We start from the raw sequence: 26,273 nt of genomic DNA on the forward strand, positions 1-26,273 counted from the left end.
ATGTTTATGCGGATATTTATTTCTGTCACTAGCACTAGTATACGAGCTGTTAGTGAATTATATATATCGAGCATGCTGTTGTTTCTTGTATTATATTATTATAATCAATTTGTTCATTATAAATTGCTATTATTTCCAACAATTAGTGTCGTTAGATGAAAATACGTTTTTTTTTATATTTCAAAGTTTATGGCAGGGAATAACCAAACGAAAGTTGTCCTGATTGGAACGGACAGTTGGGACCGTGCTGATTGGAACGGACAGTTGGGACGAGATGAGAGGGAGAGGTACTGGTCTACTGGAGGTTAGTTTGTCCTGATGTATGCAGTAGACCAAGAAAGGGTAGGCACGAAAAGCCCCTACCCACTTCACTGGTCATTCGGAGACGGACGGAGAGGCACTAGCTAGTGTGCAGAGTGCAGTGCAGCTGCTGCGCGTCGCTGCTCCTGCCTGGGGAACCCAAAAAGATGTTGGAGGGAAGCCCGAAAATCAAAAAGCCATGGACTGGACACAAGCTCGGCCCCTCTCCCTCTCCACGCCGCGGCAATAAAGAAGCCGCTGTGCAGCATGCGTGTCACACTCTCCCGCTCGTCCCTCCCGCATTCTCTCTCTATCTCTTCGTCTTCCTTTCCTCCTCTCGAACCCCAATAAAACCTCACTTTCCCTCCTTGCCACTTCGGATTCTCCTCCTCTGCCTTTCGCTTCGTCACTCGCCACGCCACGCCAAAGACCAAGAAAAAAAAGGACGATTTTTTCCTAGCTGCAACTTCCCTCACGCCATGGAGGAGGAGATGCCGCTGCAGCTGCTCTCCGCTTCCTCCGCCGCCGTCGCTGTCTGAGCTCCCCCTTCGCTCGATCTCTCCATCGGGCCGGGCCTACCTCTCCTAGCAGTGAATCAAACCATGGCAGCTTTCGCCGCGCTGTTCGACCCCCTGTACTGCCCGGAGGAGCACCTCGATCTGTACCGCGACGAACCCGGCGAGGGTGCGGACGAGCAGTGGCCGGGCCAGCACGGACAGCAGGAGCCGGCTGTCCTCGACGACGAGCTGCCGGCGCTGTTCGAGGCACACCGGGCCAAGGAGGGGGTGGTGCTGGCGGAGGATGGCGGGTACGGCGGCGCAGCTGGGCGTGAGGCCGCGGTCGGCTGGGTTTCACGCGCCGCGGCGCGGCTAGGCTTCTCCGCGCTCACCGCCGCGCTCGCCGCCGCCTACCTCGACCGCTGCTTCCTCCCCGGGGGCGCGCTCCGGCTCGGCGACCAGCCCTGGATGGCGCGCCTAGCCGCCGTCACCTGCTTCGCGCTCGCCGCCAAGGTCGAGGAGACGCGCGTGCCGCCGCTCCTCGACCTCCAGCTCTACGCCGCCGCTGACGCCGCGGATCCGTACGTATTCGAGGCCAAGACGGTGCGCCGGATGGAGCTGCTCGTGCTCTCCGCGCTTGGGTGGCGGATGCACCCTGTCACGCCCTTCTCCTACCTCCAGCCCGTCCTCGCCGACGCTGCGACGCGCCTGCGTAGCTGCGAGGGCGTCCTGCTCGCGGTCATGGCCGGTGCGTGCTCCTCCATTGTGCGAGTTCCAGATTTCCAGCCAGTGGTAGTGTAGTTGCATTTCCGTGCCAAAGACTTGATTTTTATGTGTTCGAAAAACATGGCAGACTGGAGGTGGCCTCGGCACCGGCCTTCGGCGTGGGCCGCCGCCGCGTTGCTGATCACAGCCGCCGCCGGCGACGGCGGCGACGGCGACGGCGACACGGAGCTCCTGGCGCTCATCAATGCCCCCGAGGTCAGCGCAGCACAATGCCATTGCATCAGCACAATACTGTAGGCTGTTGTGAGACTGCGTTGATAACCAACCGCTGGACGCGTCGCAGGACAAGACCGCCGAGTGTGCCAAGATCATCTCCGAGGTGACGGGCATGAGCTTCCTCGCCTGCGATGTCGGCGTGAGCGCCGGAAATAAGCGTAAGCACGCGGCGGCGCAGTTGTACTCGCCGCCGCCGAGCCCGAGCGGCGTGATCGGCGCGCTGTCCTGCTTCAGCTGCGAGAGCTCGACGTCCGCCACCGCTATGGCTGCGGCGGTCGGCCCGTGGGCGCCGTCGGCGTCCGTGTCCGTGTCGTCCTCTCCAGAGCCACCAGGTCGGGCCCCCAAGCGCGCAGCGGCGGCGTCGGCGTCGGCGTCGGCGTCAGCCGGGGTCGCGCCACCGGTCCAGGTCCCGCATCAGCTACCCCCCGACGAGGAGAGCCGCGACGCCTGGCCGTCCACCTGCGCCGCGTGACGCACCGTGCCGGAAACGGTGCCTATGGCGAGACCGCCGTTCGGTGGCGGTGGAGAATGGAGAACAAGGAGCATCATTGGCTCGCGTCGGTGAGCAGGAGAACGAACTATTTTGCCCATTGCCGTGACAGATGGGGGGCAAGAGAGATAAGAAAAGATGTCCTTGTTTGCATGCTTATGGCGGGAGTAATGTTTGCATGCTTGTGGCAGCACATTTTGCAATGATGGTTCTCAGAGAACTTAGCTGGAGGTGGAAGATGATTAGCGGATAATTTGCCGTCGAGATCGATGGCGATTTAGTATTTGTTGCAACTGTAGTGATGCTAGTTCTTGCCGTGTTCTTGTTGGTTCTTGGCATTGCTTGCTTGGAAGGGGCCTCCGACCTCCGTTGTCCTGTCTGCTGCAGCGGCCACTACTGTAGCAGCACTGCTCTCGCCCTGTGGCTGCGCCTGCCTCGCGTTTCCCTCCACTACTGTCTCGATTTCATTTCCCTCCTCTCTCTCTCTCTTTATCTAGACCTCCCTTCGATGCAAATGCTGCAGCTCCCCGCTACCCCCCACGAAAATGAAATGAAATGCAACGCTCGGGAGATGAGCCTCCATTTAATGTCAACCCTGCCTAGTTTTGTGGTACTACTACCAGCTCTTCAAATCTTGTTTCATTGTAACGATAAATCAATAAATGTAGCACCCCACATTAAAATCCTTGTTTATTTGTCCTAGCATGAATTGAATGTTGCTGGGAATGTTGTCTCTGAACTTGAAGAGTGTATGTGCTGGGCGTATTAATGAGCGGGGAGGGAGCGAAATTAAAACTATGACACGAGGCAAATGTTTCTTGTGCCATTAGGTCAGCTGTGTTTTGAAAACGGTGCAAAAAAGTTTTATTAACCAGCTTTTTTGCTTGACTTTAATCTCTACCTGCTTCTATTAATTATACAATGTTTTTGTCTCTATAAATTAAAGGTGCAGCAGTACAAACAATTTAATCCTCCATACGAAAACGATTCACGCGCTCATACATTTTGAAGTGGCATTAGAGTAGGTCGTGTAAGAGACATGTTCTCTGCAAAAGGACAGTCTCCTCTTTTTATAACATACTCCCTTAGAGACCTTTTAAGAAATAGAGTATTGAATTGTATATGCCCTTATATCAATCTCAATGAACGTTTCATTCTCATTTGATGCCGTGAAACACCAACAAATATATGGGGTGGCTAGAATCTTGCTCGTTTATTTGACTCCTCTTGTGGCACCGGGTAAGACCGGACGGTCCGACCATGCGGCTCAGATCCACGCCCCAGACAGCCCACAGTTGTAGTATAGATGGTCCGCGATTAGATTAGTTCAGGCGAGAGTCCTTATCCCGCCTGTACTTATCTGACCAATCGCGTGAGAATATGTTGGGAAGCGTTGCCTGGGAACAGGTCCAAATGTCCCCAATATATATTTTCGCCCAATCAATCAAATGTTCTATGCGTAGTAGTACCTTAGTCTAGATTAGTGTTGTGTTTTTAAAAATCGGAGACAACAAGATTTGTGTTCGACGGGGGTGTTAGTGTGGACTCACTCCGAATGGTGAATCGCTGAGACTCAAACGTGGGTAGAGACAGAGGGCTTATACTGGTTCAGGCTCGCGCCCTAGTCTAGTGTAGTGCTGATCGTAGTATTGCTTGGAGGCGTGGTTACAACTGGTGTGCTTGTGTGTAGATGGAAGGGATCATGCCCTTTTATAGCACAAGGGCAGAACCTTACAGTGGAGACTTGTATTCTGCTAGCAAGAGCATGGTTCGTTCGCTAGCATGGTTCATTGCTCCTGGATAATGTAGTCCTTCTGACGTCGTCTGTAAGGCCGTGCGTAGCCGTACTCCCGGCATGGCATACTGCCCGTTCATTTGTCATACGGGGCGTACACCCGGTATGGTGTATCTACTGTGCATTATCCGGTATACGGGTCATTGTAGAAGCTCTGATGCTGAGAACCCCCATGACCAGGGTCGACTGGACTCTCGAGGCAGTGGGGGCGCACCTAGGACCGTACGTGGGGATGTGCAATCATGTTGATAGCGACCTCCTAGCGTGTCCCCGGTCTGCTACACGTATGTCCGGTCGCGGCCTAGAGGTGACACGTCTTGTCACATTTAGCGTGGGCTCGTAGCGCTAAACTTGGATATCTACCTTGCAAACTTGTTCGACGGGGACTTTGTCAGCCGTTTCGTCTCGCAGACTTGCTCGACGGGGACTTGGTCGACCGGTCCGCCTCACCGACTTGCTCGGTGGCGACTTGGTCGGTCGCTCCGCCTCGCAGACTTGCTCGATGGGGACTTGGTCGGTCGCTCCCGATAGTCGCATAGAGGGGGGTGAATAGGCGAAACCTGAAATTTATAAACTTTAAACACGTACTAAGGCCGGGGTTAGCGTTAGAATTAAATCGGAGTAAGTAAGATAGTTCTCCTTGCTTAGAGTTGCTCAATTAATGTGGATAACATTTGGGAGCAAACTCAAATCAATATAAGCAAGGGAACTTTAGAGAGAGGAAAACAAATCAAGTGAGAATCAACAAGTGAACACGGTGATTTGTTTTACCGAGGTTCGGTTCCAAAGAACCTAGTCCCCATTGAGGAGGCCACAAAGGCTGGGTCTATTCCAACCCTTTTCCTCTCTCAATCGATCACTTAGACCGGTTGAGCTTTCTCCTTAATCACTTAGGTCACTAAGACCCCACAAGGATCACCACACACTTAGGTGTCTCTTGCTAGCTTTACAAAGCACTTATGAGAATAAGAATAGAGGAGGAGAAAGCAATCCAAGCAACAAGAGCAACAAAAGAACACAAGTAATCCTCTCTCAAGTCTCCAAGCACTAGCGTTGATTTTGGGAGCTTGGAGTGGATTGAATGCTTTGAATGTGTCTTTGGAGTGGTTGCCTTTGCTCTTGCAATGAATGTGATGTTCAGAATACTTGGATGCCATTGAAGGAGGTGGTTGGGGGGGGGGTATTTATAGCCTCCAACCACTTCCTACCCATTGGCTGAGTTTGCTGGCGATGAGCACACCAGATAGTCCGGTGGTGCATCGGACATGTACTGTTCATTGTCCGGTGCGTGCCACGTCAGCACGCCCGTTGGGGTTTGGAGCGGTTGACCGTTGGAACCCTTTGTCCTATAGCTGCACCGAACAGTCCGGTGCCACACCGGACATGTCCAGTGTGTTCTGACTTTCAACTCTGACTTCTGACCTGCACTGTTCCCTTTTGCAGTCGACCGTTGATGCTAGGTTACCGTTGCTCCGTTGGCTCACCAGACATGTCCGTTGCACATCGGACAGTCCGGTGAATTATAGCGGAGCGCGCCTTGGAGAAACCCGAGAGTGGCTGGTTTGGGTGCTGCTTGGCGTGGGGCACCGGACACTATCCGGTGCGCCACTTGGCAGCACACTCTCAAGTCTTGCTCCAAATATTGTTGAGTCCCCAACTTAATTTCTTTCTTGGTTTGTGTTGAACCTTATGCACCTGAGATAAATGACATCTAGGCAAACTAGTTAGTCCACGTGGTTTGTGATGGATGTCAACCACCAAAATCGATTATTGGAAATGATTAAGCGCATTTCCCTTTCAGTCTCCCCCTTTTTGGTGATTGATGCCAACATAAACCAAAGCAAATATAAAGTGCAAGAATGTAATTAGATTGCAATTTTGATAGAAGTGCATAAGTCACTTAGAATTTAAACCAATTGAAAGAATTTTTACATATGTAAATGTAAGTGATTGCTTTCTTCTATTTTTAACATTTTGGACCACATTTGCACCACTTGTTTGTTTTTGCAAATCTTTCGGAAAAATCTTTTCAAATCCTTTTGCAAATAGCCAAAGGTATAAGAATATGACTGCAATAAGCATTTTTGAGATTTGAAATTCCTCCCCCTGTTTCAAATGCTTTTCCTTTGACTAAATAAAAGCTCCCCCTGAAGAAATTCTCCCCTTAGTTTTCAAGAGGGTTTTTGAAAATATCCCCCTTTTTGAAACATATATTAAATGAAATTATACCAATTGAAATTTTGAAAATTTAAAATGGTGGTGCGGTCCTTTTGCTTTGGGCTTAATACTTTCTCCCCCTTTGGCATTAATCGCCAAAAACAGAGAATTTGAGAGCCCTTTTACTTTCTCTCCCTTTGGAATAAGGAATATGAGTGAAAGATTATACCAATTGGAGGTTGATGAGTAAGGGCAAAGTATAAATGATACCGACAGAGTTGAGTGGAAGCCTTGCCTTTGCCGAATACTCCATTTCCCTTTCAATCTAAGACTAAGCATAGAAAATATACTTGAAAACACATTAGTCTTAGCCTTGGCACAAGAAGAGTAAGAAATATGCATTTGTACTAAATGAAAGAGACATGATCAAAGGTATGTAAATGAGCAATGTGTGCAATGTTTCAATCAAAGTTCTGAGAATCAAGTATATTGAGCTCATTCCTAAGTTTGCTAAAAGTCTTTTCATCTAATGGTTTGGTAAAGATATCGGCTAATTGGTTGTGTGTGCTAACATAAGCAATTTCGATATCCCCTTTTGTTGGTGATCTCTCAAAAAGTGATACCGGGTGTCTATGTGCTTAGTGCGGCTGTGTTCAACGGGATTGTCCGCCATGTGGATTGCACTCTCATTGTCACATAGGAGAGGGACTTTGCTCAACTTGTAGCTATAGTCCCTGAGGGTTTGCCTCATCCAAAGTAATTGCGCACAACAATGACCTGCGACAATATACTCGGCTTCGGCGGTGGAAAGAGCTATTGAATTTTGTTTCATTGAAGCCCAATACACCAGGGATCTTCCCAGAAATTGACAAGTCCCTGATGTGCTCTTCCTGTCAATTTTACATCCAGCATAATCGGCATCAGAATACCCAATTAAATCAAAGGTAGATCCCTTGGAGTACCAAAGCCCAAACTTAGGAGTATAAACTAAATATCTCATGATTCTTTTCACGTCCCTAAGGTGAACTTCCTTAGGATTTGCCTGGAACCTTGCACACATGCATACAAAAAGCATAATGTCCAGTCGTGAAGCACATAAATAGAGTAATGATCCTATCATCGACCGGTATACCTTTTGATCTACAGATTTATCTCCCGTGTCGAGGTTGCGATGACCATTTGTTCCCATGGGAGTCTTGATGGGTTTAGCATTCTTCATTCCAAACTTCTTAAGGATGTCTTGAATATACTTAGTTTGGCTGATGAAGGTGCCCTCTTGGAGTTGCTTGATTTCAAATCCAAGAAAATACTTCAACTCCCCCATCATAGACATCTCGAATTTCTGTATCATAATCCTACTAAACACTTCACAAGAGGACTTGTTAGCAGACCCAAATATAATATCATCAACATAAATTTGGCATATAAATAAGTCTTTGGCAATAGTTTTAGTGAAGAGAGTAGGATCAGCTTTACCAACTTTGAAGCCATTACTGATTAGAAAGTCTCTTAGGCATTCATACCATGCTTTTGGGGGCTTGCTTGAGCCCAGACAGCGCCTTTGAGAGCTTATAAACATGGTTAGGGTACTCACTATCTTCAAAGCCGGGAGGTTGCTCAACATATACCTCTTCCTTGATAGGGCCATTGAGGAAGGCACTTTTCACGTCCATTTGATATAGCTTAAATCCATGGTAAGTAGCATAAGCAAGTAATATACGAATTGACTCAAGTCTAGCTACGGGTGCATAGGTTTCATTGAAATCCAAACCTTCGACTTGCGAATAACCTTTGGCAATAAGTCGGGCTATGTTCCTAGTCACCACACCATGCTCATCTTGTTTGTTGCGGAATACCCACTTGGTACCTACAACATTTTGATTAGGACGTGGAACTAAATGTCATACCTCATTCCTCGTGAAGTTGTTGAGCTCCTCTTGCATAGCCACCACCCAATCCGGATCTCTTAATGCATCCTCTACCCTATATGGCTCAATAGAAGACACAAAAGTGTAATGTTCAAAAAAATGAGCAACTCGAGATCTAGTGGTTACCCCCTGAGAATGTCACCAATTATGGAGTTGACGGGGTGATCTCTTTGAATTGCTTGTTGAACTCTTGGGTGTGGCGGTCTTTGATCCTGAATCTCTTGATCATATTCCTTGTCTTCATTATCTTCATCTCCCCCTTGATCAATGTCCTCCTCTTGAGGTGGCTCATCATCTTGATCTTCATCCTCTTCTTCTTGAGCCTCATCCTCATCTTATGTTGGTGGAGATGCTTGTTTAGAAGATGATGGTTGATCTTGTGCTTGTGGGAGCTCTTCAAATTCCTTTGGACACACATCCCCAATGGACATGTTCCTTAGTGCGACGCACGGAACCTCTTCTTCATCTAGTTCATCAAGATCAACTTGCTCTACTTGAGAGCCATTAGTCTCGTCAAACACAATGTCACAAGAAACTTCAACTAACCCAGTGGACTTGTTGAAGACTCTATATGCCCTTGTGTTTGAATCATAACCAAGTAAAAAGCCTTCTACTACTTTAGGAGCAAATTTAGAATTTCTACCTCTTTTAATAAGAATAAAGCATTTGCTCTCAAAAACTCTAAAATAATAAACATTGGGCTTTTTACCAGTAAGGAGTTCATACGATGTTTTCTTGAGGATTTGGTGTAGGTAGAGTGGGTTGATGGAGTAGGAGGCGGTGTTAATTGCCTCCGCCCAAAACCGATCCGGAGTCTTGTATTCAGCAAGTATGGTCTTTGCCATATCCAGGAGAGTTCTATTCTTCCTCTCCACTACACCATTTTGTTGAGGTGTGTAGGGAGAGAGAACTCATGCTTGATGCCCTCCTCCTCAAGAAATCCTTCAATTTGTGAATTCTTGAACTTCGTTCCACTCTCGCTTCTAATCTTTTTGATTCTCAATCCGAACTCATTTTGAGCTCATCTCAAGAATGTCTTTAGGGTCTCTTGGGTTTGAGATTTTTCCTACAAAAAGAATACCCAAGTGAAGCGAGAATAGTCATCCATAATTACAAGACAATACTTACTCCCGCCGATGCTTATGTAAGCGATCAGGCCAAATAGATCCATGTGGAGTAGCTCGAGCGGCATGTCGGTCGTCATGATGTTCTTGTGTGGATGATGAAATCCAACTTGCTTCCCTGCTTGGCATGCGCTACAAATCTTGTCTTTCTCAAAATGAACATTTGTTAGTCCTAAAATGTGTTATCCCTTTAGAAGCTTGTGAAGATTCTTCATTCCAACATGGGCAAGTCCGCGATGCCAGAGCCAGCCCATATTAGTCTTAGCAATTAAGCAAGTGTCTAGTTCAGCCTTGTTATCATTAAAATCAACTAGATATAGCTGACCATCTAACACTCCCTTAAATGCTATTGAATCATCACTTCTTCTAAAGACAGTGACACCAATATCAATAAAAAGACAGTTGTAGCCCATTTTACATAATTGTGAAATAGAAAGCAAATTGTAATCTAAAGAATCTACAAGAAAAACATTAGAAATGGAATGATCAGGAGATATAGCAATTTTACCCAAACCTTTGACCAAACCTTGATTTTCATCCTCGAATGTGATAACTTTTTGGGGATCTTCGTTTTTCTCATATGAGGAGAAATCCTTTTCTCCCCTGTCATGTGGTTTGTGCACCCCCTATCGATTACCCAACTTGATCCACTGGATGCATAAACCTATAAAACAAATTTAGGCCTTGTTCTTAGGTACCCAAACGGTTTTGGGTCCTTTGACATTAGAAACAAGCACCTTGGGTACCCAAACACAAGTCTTAGGATTCTTGTGTTTGCCCCCAACATATTTGGCAACTACTTTGCCTGATTTGTTAGTTAGCACATAAGAAGCATCAAAAGTCTTAAATGAAATGTCATGCTCATTTGATGTATTCACAATTTTCTTTTTAGGCATTTTGATATCAGTTGAATGCCTAGAGCTAGAAGCCACATTCTTATATATAAAAGCACGATGAGAAACATTGTGAGGTTTTCTAGTATGAACCTTCCTAATCTTATGCTGAGGATAGTTTGCAGGATATAAAATGTAGCCCTCTCTATCCTGAACAATGGGAGCCTTACCCTTAACAAAATTAGATAATTTCTTGGGGGCATTAAGCTTGATGTTGCTTTGGCTCCCTTGTTGGAAGCCAATGCCATCCTTAATGCCAGGGCGTCTCCCATTATAAAGCATGCTTCGAGCAAATTTAAATCTTTCATTCTCTAATTCATGCTCGGCAATTTTAGCATTTAATGTAGCGATGTGATCATTTTGTTCTTTAATCATGGCAAGGTTATCATCAATAGCTTCAACATTAACATCTCTAAATCTAGTGCAAATAGTGACATGCTCAATAGTAGATGTAGAGGGTTTGCAAACATTCAATTCTTCTACCTTAGCATTTAAACTAGCATTCTCATTTCTAAGACAGGAAATTGAATAATTGCAAATGCTAAGCTCCTTAGATAAATTTTCACATTTTCTACTTCTAGAGCATAAACATTTTTCAACTTAACAAATTTTTTATTTTCCTTAACGAGCAAGTCTTCTTGGCATTCCAAGAGATCATCCTTCTCGTTAATGGATTCTATTAATTCATTAATCTTTTTCTTTTGATTTTTAGTTAGGTTGGCAAAAAGAGTGGTTAAGTCATCTTCATTATCACTAGAGCTACCCTCATCATCGGATGTAGTATATTTAGGGGTATCTCTAGAATGTACCTTCTTCTTTTTGCCGTCCTTTGCCATGAGGCACTTGTGGACGACGTTGGGGAAGAGGAGGCCTTTGTTGATGGCGATGTTGGCGGTGTCCTTGTTGGAGGAGGAGTTGGTGGAGCTCTCGTCGGAGTCCCATTCCCGCCCCATGTGCGCCTCACCACCCTTCTTCTTGTAGTACCTTTTCTTCTCCATTTTCTTCTTCCCTTTCTTGTCGTCGTCCCTGTCACTTTCACTTGTATATGGACATTTTGCAATGAAGTGACCGGACTTACCACACTTGTAGCACACCCTTTTAGAATGGGGCTTGTAGTCCTTCCCCTTCCTTTGTTTGAGGATTTGACGAAATCTCTTAATGATAAGAGCCATCTTCTCGTTGTCGAGCTTGGAGGCGTCGATTGGAAGTCTACTTGGTGTAGACTCCTTCTTTTCTTCCGTTGCTTTGAATGCAACGGGCTACACCTCAGTTGTAGAGGTGGTGCCTTGCTCCAAGACAATATGTTTGGAGTCTTTGATTATAAGTTCAAAGCTCACAAACTTGCCAATCACTTCCTCGGGAGACATCTGTTTATATCTAGGATCCCCACGAATTAATTGAACTTGAGTATGATTACGAAAAACGAGGGATCTAGAATAACCTTGACCATTTCATGGTCATCCCACTTGGTGCTCCCGAGGTTGCGCACTTGATTGACCATAGTCTTGAGCCGGTTGTACATCACTTGCGGCTCTTCTCCTTTGTTGAGGACGAATCGACCGAGCTCTCCCTCGATCGTCTCGCGCTTGGTGATCTTGGTCACCTCGTTCCCTTCGTGCGCCGTTTTGAGGACGTCCCAAATTTCTTTGGCATTTTCAACCCTTGCACCTTATTATACTCCTCTCGACACAAGGAGGCGAGGAGTATAGAAGTTGCTTGGGAGTTAAAATACCTAATTTGGGCGGCCTTGTCCGAGTCGTAATCCTTGTCTCCCACCTATGGTGCCTGAGCTCCAAACTCAACAATATCCCAAATGCTTTCGTGGAGTGAGGTTAGATGTTCCTCATTTTATCACTCCACATACGATAATATTCACCATCAAAATATGGTGGTTTGCCTAGGGGTACCGAAAGTAGAGGAGCACATTTAGGAATGCGAGGGTAGCGAAGATGCATCTTACTATACTGCTTACGCTCGTGGCGCTTTGAAGTTATAGACTCGGCGCTGGATGTGGAGGGTGATGAAGAGTCGGTCTCGTAGTAGACCACCTTCTTCATTTTCTTTCTTCTTGTCACCCCTCCTATGTGAATTGATGGAGGAAGAGGATTCCTCCTTGTATTTGTCACCGGACTCCCTTGATAGAGTCCTTCCCGAGCCCATGGCCTTGTCGCCCGTGATGATCTCCCTCTTGGCGTGATCTCCAAACATCACTTCGAGTTTGTTAGAATCTTAATGAAGCACTGGCTCCGATACCAATTGATAGTCGCCTAGAGGGGAGTGAATAGGTGAAACCTAAAACTGATAAACTTTAAACATGTACTAAGGCCCGGGTTAGCATTAGAATTAAATCGGAGTACGTAAGACAGTTCTCCTTGCTTAGAGTTGCTCAATCAATGCGGATAACGTTTGGGAGTAAACTCAAATCAATATAAGCAAGGGAACTTTAGAGAGAGGAAAACAAATCAAGTGAGAATCAACAAGTGAACACGATGATTTGTTTTACCGAGGTTTGGTTCCAAAGAACCTAGTCCCCGTTGAGGAGGCCACAAAGGCCGGGTCTATTCCAGCCCTTTCCCTCTCTCAATCGGTCACTTAGACCGGTTGAGCTTTCTCCTTAATCACTTGGGTCACTAAGACCCCGCAAGGATCACCACACAACTAGGTGTCTCTTGCTAGCTTTACAAATCACTTATGAGAACAAGAATAGAGGAGGAGAAAGCAATCCAAGCAACAAGAGCAACAAAAGAACACAAGTAATCCTCTCTCAAGTCTCTAAGCAGTAGAGTTGATTTTGGGAGCTTGGAGTGGATTGAATGCTTTGAATGTGTCTTTGGAGTGGTTGCCTTTGCCCTTGCAATGAATGTGATGTTCAGAATACTTGGATGCCATTGAAGAAGGTGGTTGGGGGTATTTATAGCCTCCAACCAATTCCTAGCCATTGGCTGAGTTTACTGGCGATGGGCACACCGGACAGTTTGGTGGTGCACCGGACAGGTACTGTTCACTATCCAGTACGTGCCACATCAACACGCTCGTTGGGGTTTGGAGCGGTCGACCGTTGGAACCCTTTGTCCTATAGCTGCACCGAACAGTCCGGTGCCACATCGGATAGTCCGGTGTCACACCGGACATGTCCGGTGTCACACCGGACATGTCCGGTGTGTTCTGACTTTCTGCCCTGACTTCTGACTTGCACAGTTCCTTTTTGCAGTCGACCATTGACGCCAGGTTACCATTGCTCTGTTGGCTCACCGGACATGTCCGGTGCACACCGGACAGTCCGGTGAATTATAGCGGAGCGCGCCCTCGAGAAACCCGAGAGTGGCTGGTTTGAGTGTTGCTTGGCCTGGGGCACCGGACACTGTCCGGTGCGCCACTTGGCAGCACACTCTCAAGTCTTGATCCAAATATTGTTGAGTCCCCAAGATCCAAATATTGTTGAGTCCCCAACTTAATTTCTTTCTTGGTTTGTGTTGAACCTTATGCACCTGAGATAAATAACATCTAAGCAAACTTGTTAGTCCACGTGGTTTGTGATGGACGTCAACCACCAAAATCGATTATAGGAAATGATAAAGCACATTTCCCTTTTAGCTCCGCCTCGTAGACATGCTCGACGGAGACTTGGTCGGTAAGGAGGTTATGAGCCCTATTCTTGGTACCCCATCCCTAGGTACCAAACAACAACCCATGAGCCTCCATGCAACTAATTCGGAGCCTCCGTGCAAATAATTCGGAGATGCATGGAGACTTCCATTGTCGACTAAAATCTCGGGCGCGCACAAGTGAAAGTCACCTAGAGGGGGGGGGGTGAATAGGCGAAACCTGAAATTTATAACTTTAAACACACACTACAAGCCGGGGTTAAACACACACTAAAAGCATCAAAGAGAGGGAAAACAAATCAAACAAGAATCAAGGCGAGTGAACACAGTGATTTGTTTTACCGAGGTTCGATTCCAAAGAACCTAGTCCCTGTTGAGGAGGTCACAAAGACCGGGTCTCTTTCAACCCTTTCCCTCTCTCAAATGGTCACTTAGATCGAGTGAGCCTTCTTCCTTAATCTCATGGGTCACTAATTCCCCGCAAGGACCACCACACACTTGGTGTCTCTTGCTTCGCTTACAAAGCACTTGAGAATAAGAATGGGAAAAGAAAAAGGCCAAGCCAAGCAACAAGAGCAACAAAGAACACAAATACACCCTCTCTCAAGTCCCTAATGGAATTGAGTTGATTTGGAGGCTTAGAGAGGATTCCATCTATTTGATGTGTCTTGGAGTGGAGTCTTTTGCTCTTGTATTGAATGAGATGTTTGGAATACTTGGATAGATATGAATGAGGTGGTTGGGGGGTATCTATAGCCCCCAACCACTTCCATAGCCGTTGGGGAGGCTGCTGACGATGGGCACACCGGACAGTCCGGTGCGCCACCGGACAGGCACTGTTCCTTGTCCGGTGCGTTGCCACGTCACCCAACCGTTAGGGTTCGGAGCTGGTCGACCATTGGAGGCTTTGTCCTCTTGCGGCACCGAACAGTCCGGTGCCACACCGAACAGTCTGGTGCCCCTCTGACTTCGTTGCTCTGACTTCTACGAGGCACTGTAGTGTACTGTTCATCTGTGCAGAGTCGATCGTTGGCGCAGATAGTCGTTGCTCCGCTGGCTCACCGAACAGTCCCGTGGCACACCGGACAGTCCAGTGAATTATAGCGGAGGGCGCCCTTGAATTCCCAAGAGTGGCTGGTTCGCAGTGCACGACCCTGGTGCACCGAACATTGTCCGGTGGCACACTAGACAGTCCGGTGCGCCAATTCTCAGCACACTCAAGACCTTTTGCTCTTTTAAAATTGTGTCCCTAACTTGAATCTTTTATTGGTTTGTGTTGAACCTTATGCACCTGTAATACATGAATTCTAGACAAACTAGTTAGTCCATGTGTTTGTGTTGATCATCAACCACCAAAATTAAATTATAGGAAAAGGTTAACCCTATTTCCCTTTCAATCTCCCCCTATTTGGTGATTGATACCAACACAAACCAAAGCAAATGTAGAGTGCAGAATTGTAACTAGTTTGCATTTGAAATGTGCATAGGTTACTTGTAAATAAACCAATTGAAAATCTCACTAAATATGAATGGATTGCTTTTTCTTTTATTTAACATTTTGGACCACTCTTGCACCACATGTATGTTTTTGCAAATTCTTTTGGAAAATCTTTTCAAAGTCTTTTGCAAATAGTCAAAGGTATATGAATGATATTGCAAGAAGCATTTTTAAGGTTTGAAATTTCTCCCCCTTTTTCAAATGCTTTTACTTTGACTAAATAAAACTCCCCCTGAATGAAATTCTCCTCTTAGCTTTCAAGAGGATTTTGAAATAGATATCAATTTGAAATTTTACTTTCACAAATCAAGTGAAACATAGATACCAATTGATATAAAATACTATTTTGAGAATACATCGATTGAAATAGATACCTAGTTGAAAAATACCAATTAAAACTTCATTTCGAAATTTTTTGAAATGGTGGTGGTGCGATCCTTTTGCTTTGGGCTTAATACTCTCTCCCCCTTTGGCATTAATCGCCAAAAATGGAGACTTTGAGAGCTCTTAAATACTTTCTCCCCATTGGTACAAGCAAATAAGAGTGAAGGATTATACCAATTGAGAGTGTGGAGGAACAACGACAAAGGGTAGATGATACCGTCAGAGTTGTGGAGTGGAAGCCTTGTTCTTTGCCGAAGACTCCATTTCCCTTTCAATCTACGACTTAATATAGAAATATACTTGAAAACACTTTAGACGTAGCCTTGGTACAAGAATAATAAGAAATATGCATTTTTACCAAATGAAAGAGACATGATCAAAGGTATATAAATGAGCTTTGTGGGCAACGTTTCAATCAAAATTCCGAGAATCAAGTATATTTAGCTCATTCCTAAGTTTGCTAAAGGTTTTCTCATCTAGTGGCTTGGTAAAGATATCGACTAATTGGTTTTGGGTATTAACATAAGCAATCTTGATATCTCCCATTGTTGATGATCCCTCAGAACGTGATACCGAATGTCTATGTGCTTAGTGCGGCTGTGTTCAACGGGATTATCCGCCATGCGGATTGCACTCTCATTGTCACATAGGAGAGGGACTTTGCTCAATTTGTAGCCATAGTCCCTAAGGGTTTGCCTCATCCAAAGTAATTGCACACAACAATAACCTACGACAATGTATTCGGCTTTGGCGGTGGAAAGAGCTATAGAGTTTTGTTTCTTTGAAGCCCATGACACCAGGGATCTCCCCAGAAACTGACAAGTCCCTGATGTGCTCTTCCTATCAATTTATAACCTGCCCAATCGGCATCGGAATATCCTATTAAATCAAAAGTGGATCCCTTGGGGTACCAAAGCCCAAACTTAGGAGTGTAAACTAAATACATCTTGATTCTCTTCATGGCCCTAAGGTGAACTTCCTTAGGATTTGCCAGGAACCTTTCACACATGCATACAGAAAGCATAATATCCAGTCGAGATGCACATAAGTAGAGTAAAGATCCTAACATCGACCGGTATATCTTTTGATCTACGGATTTACCTCCCGTGTCGAGGTTGAGATGCCCATTGGTTCCCATGGGTGTCTTGATGGGTTTGCCATCCTTCATTCCAAACTTCTTAAGTATGTCTTGAATGTACTTTGTTTGGCTGGTGAAGGTGCCATCTTGGAGTTGCTAGATTTAAAATCCTAGGAAATATTTCAACTCCTCCATCATTGACATCTCGAATTTCTATATCATGATCCTATTAAACTCTTCACAAGTTGACTTGTCGGTAGACCCAAATATAATATCATCAACATAAATTTGGCATACAAACAAATCTTTTGCAACAGCTTTAGTAAAGAGGGTAAGATCGGTGTTGGTCCTTGTTCTTAGATGCTATACATCAAGAACAAAGCAACACAATTGTTATTGATTAGTGACCTTCGTCCTTCGAAGCATTATCTCCTTTAGGATATAATGATCTCTAGACGAAGGTCAAGAAGGACATACCTTCATCATTTCAATAGGCAAGGATGTAAACACAGACATATGAAACACAAAGGGAACATGGATAATCATTTTGAATAACTGGACTATTCACATTCTCATTATATAAACATAAACAAACATCAACGATATTCGAATTACATTTGTACCTTCGGTTTGACAGAAGGTAAAAGGCAAGAGTGACGCGTGAGTGATTACCAGTCAGCGTGAACAGTATGGTGTTACTGCTCATCTATTTATAGGCACAGGACGCACCCTGGGCAAAATTACATTCATGTCCTGACATTTACTGTTAGCCAAAAGGCAAGCTGTTGAGGACCAAACAGTCTTTTCCCCTTTAGGTCGGTTTCATCCTCCATCACCGTCCTTGTTCCAAGCCAAAGCTTCTCCATCCACAACTTCGGAGCTGGTTCATCCTTCTTCCAGATCACACCTTTCATACCATGCACACCTTCATCTTAAAGCCAAAGCTTCCTGTGACAATATACCATACTGGAAAACATGTTAGTTGTGTTTTTGAGGACCTTCAGAAGAGGAAGGCCCCCAACAGTAGCCCCTCGCAGTATTAATTTGTTTTTGTGTAACAAATTTAGACTGCGACTTGAATAGAGGTCTTTAGCCGAAGGTCCGAAAAACACCTTCCCTTGCTAGAATAGCGAAAGTCAGTGACATGTAGGGCTCGCCAAGTTGCAATGCACTGGGCATATAAATAGGAACCTGCAGCGGTAGCATTTGCTGCGCCATTTCAATCGCTCGTGCTAGTTTATCAAGTTTTAATTTTCTTGCTGTCAAATCCCGCTTGTTTTGTGAGCTTCATTATTTACACAAGTGCTTGTTAGATGTCTGAAGAGAAGAAGACGTCTAAGGAGAAGAAGGTTGTGGACCCTGCTCTAGCTGGGTTTTACAAAGCTATGGAAAAAACAAACACAGAAAAGATTATAAACAAAATACTAGCTAATTTTTCTGAAGATTCTGACGATAGAGATAACTTTGATGTGGAAAGTGGGAATGAATATGCCGAAGATCGTCCCTGGCGGCCAAGTCATACCATCTTCGAAAAGTCGTCCATTAAACAGAGTCGGATTGATGCCATGAAGGGACGATATTTTCGTGACATGTCTATTGTGAGGGTTGGGGGGGACAGCGCCGCCCCTGCACCCGAAGAAGATGAAGTTGTTGTTTACAGAAGCTTTATGAAGGCAGGTCTTCGGTTCCCATTGAGCAAATTTTTGGTTGAAGTTTTGAAGACATTTGAGATCTTTCTTCATCAAATCACTCCCGAAGCTATAATCAGAATGGGTATTTTTGTCTGGGCCGTGAGAAGCCACGGGCTGGAACCGAGCGCGAAGTGCTTCTGCAACATGCACGAACTACTGTACGAGACGAAGGCCACTAGCAAAGAGCAATATCACAACAACTTTGGTTGTTATGGCTTCGTTCCTCGTTCCGATGTAAGTTACCCAGTTCCAACATTTCAAAAAAGGTGGCCCAGGGCCTGGATGGAGGAATGGTTTTATGTCAAGAATAATCTGATTGAAAGGGAAGACATAAAGGGGATTATCCAACGCCCCATCTGGTCTCGCTTTGGCCTTAGAAGGCCGGCTACTGCGCTTGGGAATGATACCGAAGCATGCCAGAAGGCTTTCAATAACGTTTGTGCCTTCATTGGCACAAGAGACCTAGTTCAGGTGCACATAGCCTACAGGGTATGGCCACTTGTGGATGGCTGGGAGATGCCAAAGGAGACTGCTGCCGGATCTAGTCAAGGTGGTTTGGTTTACTTGAAATACACCTTCAGGTACAGAGACCAGTTTGACGAACCAAATGACGACTGGCTAACATGTGTTGAGGCGACTAGCGATGAGTTACTTGGAGCGTACACAAGAGCCGAAGATGATGCCTTGACCTTAGCCTTCGGAGGGCGAGGCAAGAAAAGGTTGAACAGAGTTTTTGATGTTATCGACTTCATGTACCCGGACTACACTTACCCCTTGCGAAAGCAGGGGAAGAAAAGGAAAACTGCCGCCTCGGCCATCTCTATTGTGCCGAAGGGCAAAAAGATCAAGGTCTTGACCCACCGATCAGGATACATTGAAACGGCCACAGTGCCAAAGCTTGATGAAGAGGCATCTTCTACTACCGAGGCAGAACAAGCTGCTCCTGCCGGCCGGAGCGCCAAAAAATCGACTGCAGTGCCGAAGGTTTCTGCAACCGGATCGGCCAAAGTGTTGATACATACTGCCGAAGCTGAAGGAAAGGCGGCCAAGAAGCCAGACCGAGAGGAAACGACAGGACCACCAGAGCCAGAATTGCTAAAGGTGGCAAAAACTCCTGCAATAACTCCCAAGAGGAGAATGGCAAGCATGTTGGACGCTGTCATGGAGATGACAAGGGCATTAACTCCTAACCCTGTGTAGAAGGTTGCCGAGGCCGCTATAGCTCGCGCTGAAACTGAAGCTGGGCCCTCAGTGCCCGCTGAGGCAGAGCCTGCTAAAACTGAGCAGAGAACTGAGCAAGAATCTTCAGATGCTGGCTTGGCTCTGGAGAAGAAAGACGCGCCTAAAAAAGCTAAATCTGCTAACCCCAAAGCACCCCCCGAAGATCGTGACTTTATTATACGACATGCTTCGGGTAAAAGATTGTCTGAAGAAGAAATTGCAGAAGCCAAACACTATGCCCGGGAACTAAAATACCCGAAGGGGGCCTTAGTGTACAATGGCACCGATGAAGATGATTTCCTATACTGTCTCCTAGACAACAAGGAAATATTGGTTTGCCGGGAGATGACCAAAAATATGGGATTTCCGAAGCTTGAAGCTCGCCTCTCTGCCATGTCAAAGGATGACCTCACGGACATCCTTGCGTACAATAGTCTGAAGGTACGAAAGTTATGGAATTTTAAAAAGATTATCTTTTGTCCTTTATTCTCGTGCTGATCCTTTATCTCCCTTCTTTTGCAGGGCTTAATTCTTAGCAACGCTTTGAGGGCGCAGAAAAATGCTGAAGATGAAAGTTGTCAGATAGCACTCAGCAACCTTCGATCAGAGGTTATCAAGTTGAGAAATGAAGCCTTAGAAAAAGATAAAATTCTGCTTTCATTGGTGGACAGGGTGAAAAAAGACGAAGCAAAATTTAATACTCAATCTGAAGCTCATAAAGCCAAAGTTGAAGGCCTTCAGAAAAAAACTTGCTGAAGCTAATGAAAATTTTGAAGTGGCAAAAGTAAAGCAAGAGATAAGTGAATGGTCAAATGCTAGGCTAGAGAAGAATGTTGAGGAGTTTCGCGAATCCAAGGAGAGATGCTTTGAGAAATCCTTGGATTGTGTAAGAAAATTGAAAACCAGCTTTGCCAAGGTGGGTGCATATTCTTCGAAGAAAAGTTCATTCGAGGTGCTCCCGAGGGGGTCATTGATTGGATAGGAGTTGAAGCCTTTGAGGAGATCCTTAGTGATCGCGGTGATATTTGTGCTTTCGCCGACGCTCGAGGGGTTGCAGCAATTCTAGAGAAGGCTGGTTGTGACCATGTTAAAGCTATAGCCCAGACCGAAGCTGTCTTCTGCACAGACGACACGAAAGACCCCTCGGCCGAAGCTACTTTAGTGGGTGGAAAATTTTATTCCGATGTCTGGGTGAACGGTGGCCGAGAATTGGCTAATGAAATCATAAAGAAAAATGAAAAAGAAACCCACAATACTCGAGAAGAAGCTAAGCAAGCCGAAGAAGCTGCCGAGCGCGCCAGGCGTATAGTTATTATTATTGAATTTTAGCTTCGGTGTTTGTTTTCTGGCTTCGGACTAACGGTTTGTCTACTACAGCTGAACTCTCACCGCTACCAGAGCCATACGACCTCCAAGCCGATCCCGCTATGAAAGAGGCGCTGGATGTGATGAGTGTTGCCAATTCCATCATCGACGAAGTCGTCGATAGACTGCTAAATAAAGCCACCGAGAAAATTCTTAAAGAAGATTAGGCCCTTGTTGTAATGATATACAATGTAACATTTGTGTATGAGACAATTAACAGACATGTAAATTAATGTAATATATTTCTTTTCGATGCATGAAATTCACGCACATACCATTTTTGAGCCTTCGGCGAAAAACCACCTTCCCTTCTTTTCATGCTTCGTAAAGAAAGAAGCCCGTTTTATGGCAAATCTGTTGTGATGCTGTTAACAGATCTTCCTGATAAAATTGTATTTGCCGAAGGTTTTCTTCGTGCCTCAGCACATTTTCATTCAAGTTATTGCCGAAGACTTGCTTCGTACCCAATCTTTGCTGTTGATGCGATATGATGTATGATGTAATGTTATGCGGAATGGTGCAATGATATGATGCAACATGATGTTTATGCCGAACACACACACGCCCACGTCGAAACACTCAAGACTCTGCATCCCCTTAGGGACGTCTTTGGAGTCTTTAAGCTCTGCATCCCGTTAGGAATGGCTTTGGAGCTTCTTCACCTTCTATTTCGATGGTATTTAAGCTCTGCATCCCCTTAGGAACAACTTTGGAGCTTCTTCACCTTCTATTTCGGTGGTATTTAAGCTCTGCATCCCGTTAGGAACGACTTTGGAGCATCTTCACCTTATATTTCGGTGGAACTTTTGGCTCTTCATTCCCTTAGGAACGACTTCTGAGCTTTGGAACTTACTCTGCGCTCCCTTAGGAACGACTTTTGTAGCTTCAAAGCTTACTATGCGCTCCCTTAGGAACGACTTTTGTAGCTTCGGAGCTTACTCTGCGCTCCCTTAGGAACAGCTTTTGTAGCTTTGGAGGTCTATTAGGAGGACGCATTTTACACATTGATACGGGCACAATTATTATATGAAATTGAAATTTAGTCCTTCGTGACTTGTTTTTCATACAAAAGATAAAATGGCAGAAAAGAAAAAAAATACATCAAGAGTAGGATATTCTTATAGTAGATGTGCTTGGATTCAAGCACAGTGCTATTAACTGTGCGAGCTTCAGACTCCTCCCGGAAGTCGCGCTACTGTTGAGCATGCTGGTGCCCTTCTGGCTGCTGGCTTCGGGTCAGAGTAGGTGGTAACGGTGGTGGTGGTGGGAGCTAAGCCCAGGAAGCTTGAGAGTGGCTTGCCGAAGCGACAGACGCTGTAGGCTGTTGATTACCTACGTACTCTGGGATATATGGAGAATAGCACGAAGCAGTATGTAGGACCTGCTTCGGCTGATTCTGCCGTGCCTCAGCTTCGGCAATCTTCTTTTGTTTCTAAATTGTGACTTGGCATGTTTTTGTGGTGTGGCCTATGTCTTCGCCGAAGAATAGGCAATATAGTCTTCTGGGCTGATCTCCGTATCTTCCTCCGAAGCTTCTGCCCCCTCTACCTCTTAGGGCTGGTGTCCTGAAGGAGCTTTGTTGTGGCCCTGATGACTGGGAGCTGTGATGTTGCCTTTGGGGTTGACTTCCTCTATCATCACTTGGATTGGCATTATAGATTGACCTAACGTGCCTGGGGTGAAGTCTTCCTCCGAAGCCCCTAGCCATCTCAGAAAATCTGTAAGCTTCCTCCCTTCTTTGGCGGAAATCATTATCAGCCCGGATGTACTCATCCATCTTCTGAAGAAGCTTCTCTAGGGTTTATGGGGGCTTCCTGGCAAAATACTGAGCTATAGGTCCTGGCCGAAGCCCCTTGATCATGGCCTCGATCACAATTTCATTGGGCACTGTAGGCGCTTGTGCTCTTAGACGCAGGAACCTTTGGACATACGCCTGAAGGTACTCCTCATGGTCTTGCGTGCACTGAAACCAAGCCTGAGCAGTGACTGGCTTCGTTTGAAAGCCTTGGAAGCTAGTGATTAGCATATCCTTGAGCTTCTGGCTTGATGTGATTGTCATGACGAAGGATTTCGCCATGACTGCAGTATTGCCCCCGTATGAAGATATAGTTGCTTTGTAGCTCATTAGGAACTGCTTCGGGTCTGAGTGCCCATCATACATAGGAAGCTGAGGTGGCGTGTATGATGGGGGCCATGGGGTAGCCTGCAACTCTGCTGCCAAAGGAGAAGCATCATCAAAAGAAAAATTGCCATGATGGAAATCATCATACCATTCGTCATCATTGTGTGAATTGTCTTGACGAAGCTCTCTGTGTTGAGGCCTTTGGTCTTGGTCATCCTAGGTGAGATGACATATTTCCTCAGCAGCCTCATCAATCTTCATCTGAAGATCGGCGAGACGAAACATCTTTTCTTTCTTCTTCTGAACCTATTGATGGATGGCTTCGAGGTCCCTGGTTTCTTGGTCCAACTCCTCCTCCTGAGGTGTTGGGCTGGTAGCCTTCCTCTTCTGGCTCCTAGCTTCGCGTAGCGTTTCCTGATTAATGTCCAGTGGCTGCAGTGCAGCCCCTGGCCCTACTCTCTTTTTCGGCGGCATGATGAAGGTCAAAGTTTGCCGAAGGTGGTCGAGTGAGTTCACCGGAGGTGGGCACCAATGTTGGTCCTTGTTCTCAGATGCTATACATCAAGAACAAAGCAACACAATTGTTATTTATTAGTGACCTTCGTCCTTCGAAGCATTATCTTCTTTAGGATATAATGATCTCTAGACGAAGGCCAAGAAGGACATACCTTCATCATTTTAATAGGCAAGGATGTAGACATATGAAACGCAAAGGGAACATGGATAATCATTTTGAACCACTGGACTATTCACATTCTAATTATATAAACGTAAACAAACATCAACGATATTCGAATTACATTTGTACCTTCGGTTTGACAGAAGGTAAAAGACAAGAGTGACGCGTGAGTGATTACCAGTCAGCGTGAACAGTACGGTGTTACTGTTTATCTATTTATAGGCACAGGATGCAGCCTGGGCAAAATCACATTCATGTCCTGACATTTACTGTTAGCCAAAAGGCAAGCTGCTGAGGACCAAGCAGTCTTTTCCCCTTTAGGTCGGTTTCATCCTCCATCACCGTCCTTGTGCCAAGCCGAAGCTTCTCCATCCACAGCTTCGGAGCTAGTTCATCCTTCTTTCAGATCACGCCTTTCATACCATGCACACCTTCATCTTAAAGCCGAAGCTTCCTGTGACAATATACCGTACTGGAAAACATGTTAGTTGTGTTTTTGAGGACCTTCAGAAGAGGAAGGCCCCCAACAATCGGCTTTACCGACTTTGAAGCCATTAGTGATAAGAAAATCTATTAGGCATTCATACCATGCTCTTGGGGCTTGCTTGAGCCCATAAAGCGCCTTTGAGAGTTTATAAACATGGTTAGGGTACTCTTTATCTTCAAAGCCAGGAGGTTGCTCAACATAGACCTCTTCTTGATGGGTCCATTGAGGAAGGCACTTCGACTTGTGAATAACCTTTGGCTACAAGTCAGGCTTTGTTTCTTGTCACCACAACATGCTCATCTTGCTTGTTGCGGAATACCCACTTGGTACCTACAACATTTTGATTAGGACATGGAACTAAATGCCATACCTCATTCCTTGTGAAATTGTTGAGCTCCTCTTGCATAGCCACCACCCAATCCGGATCTCTTAGTGCATCCTCTACCCTATATGGCACAATAGAGGACACAAAAGAGTAATGTTCACAGAAATGAGAAACTTGAGATCTAGTGGTTACCGCCTTATGAATGTCACCAAGGATGGAGTTGATGGGGTGATATTGTTGAATTGCTTGGTGGACTCTTGGGTGTGGCGGTCTTTGACCCTGTATTTCTTGCTCATCTTCCTTGTCTTTATCATCATCTCCCCCTTGATCATTGTCCTTCTCTTGAGGTGGCTCATCCTCATGATCTTCATCTTCATCATTTTGAGCCTAATCCTCATCTTGAGTTGGTGGAGATGCTTGTATGGAAGATGATGGTTGATCTTGTGTTTGTGGATGCTCTTTGGATTCCTTAGGACACACATCCCCAATGGACATGTTCCTTAGCACGACACATGGAGCCTCTTCATCATCTAATTCATCAAGATCAACTTGCTCCACTTGGGAGCCATTAGTCTCATCAAACACAATGTCACAAGAAACCTCAACTAATTTAGTGGATTTGTTGAAGACTCTATATGCCCTTGTGTTTGAGTCATAACCAAGTAAAAAGCCTTCTACAGCCTTAGGAGCAAATTTAGATTTTCTACCTGTTTTAATAAGAATAAAACATTTAATCTCAAAGACTCTAAAATATGAAACATTAAGCTTTTTACCAGTGAGGAGTTCATATGATGTCTTCATGAGGATTCAGTGAAGATATAACCGGTTGATGGAGTAGCAGGCGGTGTTAATTGCCTCGGCCCAAAACCGATCCGGTGTCTTGTACTCATCAAGCATGGTTCTTGCCATATCCAGTAGAGTTATATTCTTCCTATCCACTACACCATTTTGTTGAGGTGTGTAGGGAGAAGAGAACTCGTGCTTGATGCCCTCTTCCTCAAGAAAACCTTCAATTTGTGAATTCTTGAACTCCATCCCATTATCGCTTCTTATCTTTTTTATCCTTAATCCGAACTTGTTTTGAGCCCGTCTTAAGAATCCCTTTAGTGTATCTTGGATTTGTGATTTTCCTGCAAAAAGAACACCCAAGTGAAGCGAGAATAATCATCCACAATAATTAGACAGTACTTACTCCCGCCGATGCTTATGTAAGCTATCGGGCCGAATAGATATATGTGGAGTAGCTCAAGAGGTCTGTCACTCATCATGATGTTTTTGTGTGGATGATGGACTCCAACTTGCTTTCCTGCTTGACATGCGCTACATATCCTGTCTTTCTCAAAATGAACATTTGTTAGTCCTAAAATGTGTTCTCCCTTTAGAAGTTTGTAAAGATTCTTCATCCCAACATGGGCAAGTCGGTGATGCCAGAGCCAACCCATATTAGTCTTAGCAATTAAGCAAGTGTCAAGTTCAGCTTGGTTATCATTAAAATCAACTAAATATAGCTGACCCTCTAACACTCCTTTTAATGCTATTGAATCATCACTTCTTCTAAAGACAGTAACACCTATATCTGTAAATAGACAGTTGTAGCTTATTTTACACAATTGAGAAACAGAAAGCAAATTG

At 45.2% G+C, this 26,273-nt stretch overlaps 1 protein-coding gene across 1 annotated transcript; it reads left to right on the plus strand.

Annotated features, from left to right (window-relative positions):
* The first annotated feature begins 596 nt into the window (after window positions 1-596).
* LOC100285752 (cyclin delta-3) lies at window positions 597-2,627 on the plus strand. Its single transcript, NM_001372330.1, has 3 exons — window positions 597-1,545; window positions 1,651-1,778; window positions 1,867-2,627. The coding sequence occupies exons 1-3, from the start codon at window positions 903-905 to the stop codon at window positions 2,269-2,271; spliced, it is 1,176 nt and encodes a 391-aa protein (NP_001359259.1). The 5' UTR covers window positions 597-902; the 3' UTR covers window positions 2,272-2,627.
* The last annotated feature ends 23,646 nt before the right edge of the window (window positions 2,628-26,273 follow it).

This window comes from Zea mays, chromosome 2 (assembly GCF_902167145.1).
Source record: "Zea mays cultivar B73 chromosome 2, Zm-B73-REFERENCE-NAM-5.0, whole genome shotgun sequence".
Lineage (NCBI taxonomy): Eukaryota > Viridiplantae > Streptophyta > Magnoliopsida > Poales > Poaceae > Zea > Zea mays.

Coding starts and splice junctions, on each gene's coding strand:
- LOC100285752 (NM_001372330.1), top strand. CDS start 903: ATGGCAGCTTTCGCCGCGCTGTTCGACCCCCTGTACTGCCCGGAGGAG. Junction 1,546..1,650: donor CCTGCTCGCGGTCATGGCCG/GTGCGTGCTCCT, acceptor AAAACATGGCAG/ACTGGAGGTGGCCTCGGCAC. Junction 1,779..1,866: donor CGCTCATCAATGCCCCCGAG/GTCAGCGCAGCA, acceptor GACGCGTCGCAG/GACAAGACCGCCGAGTGTGC.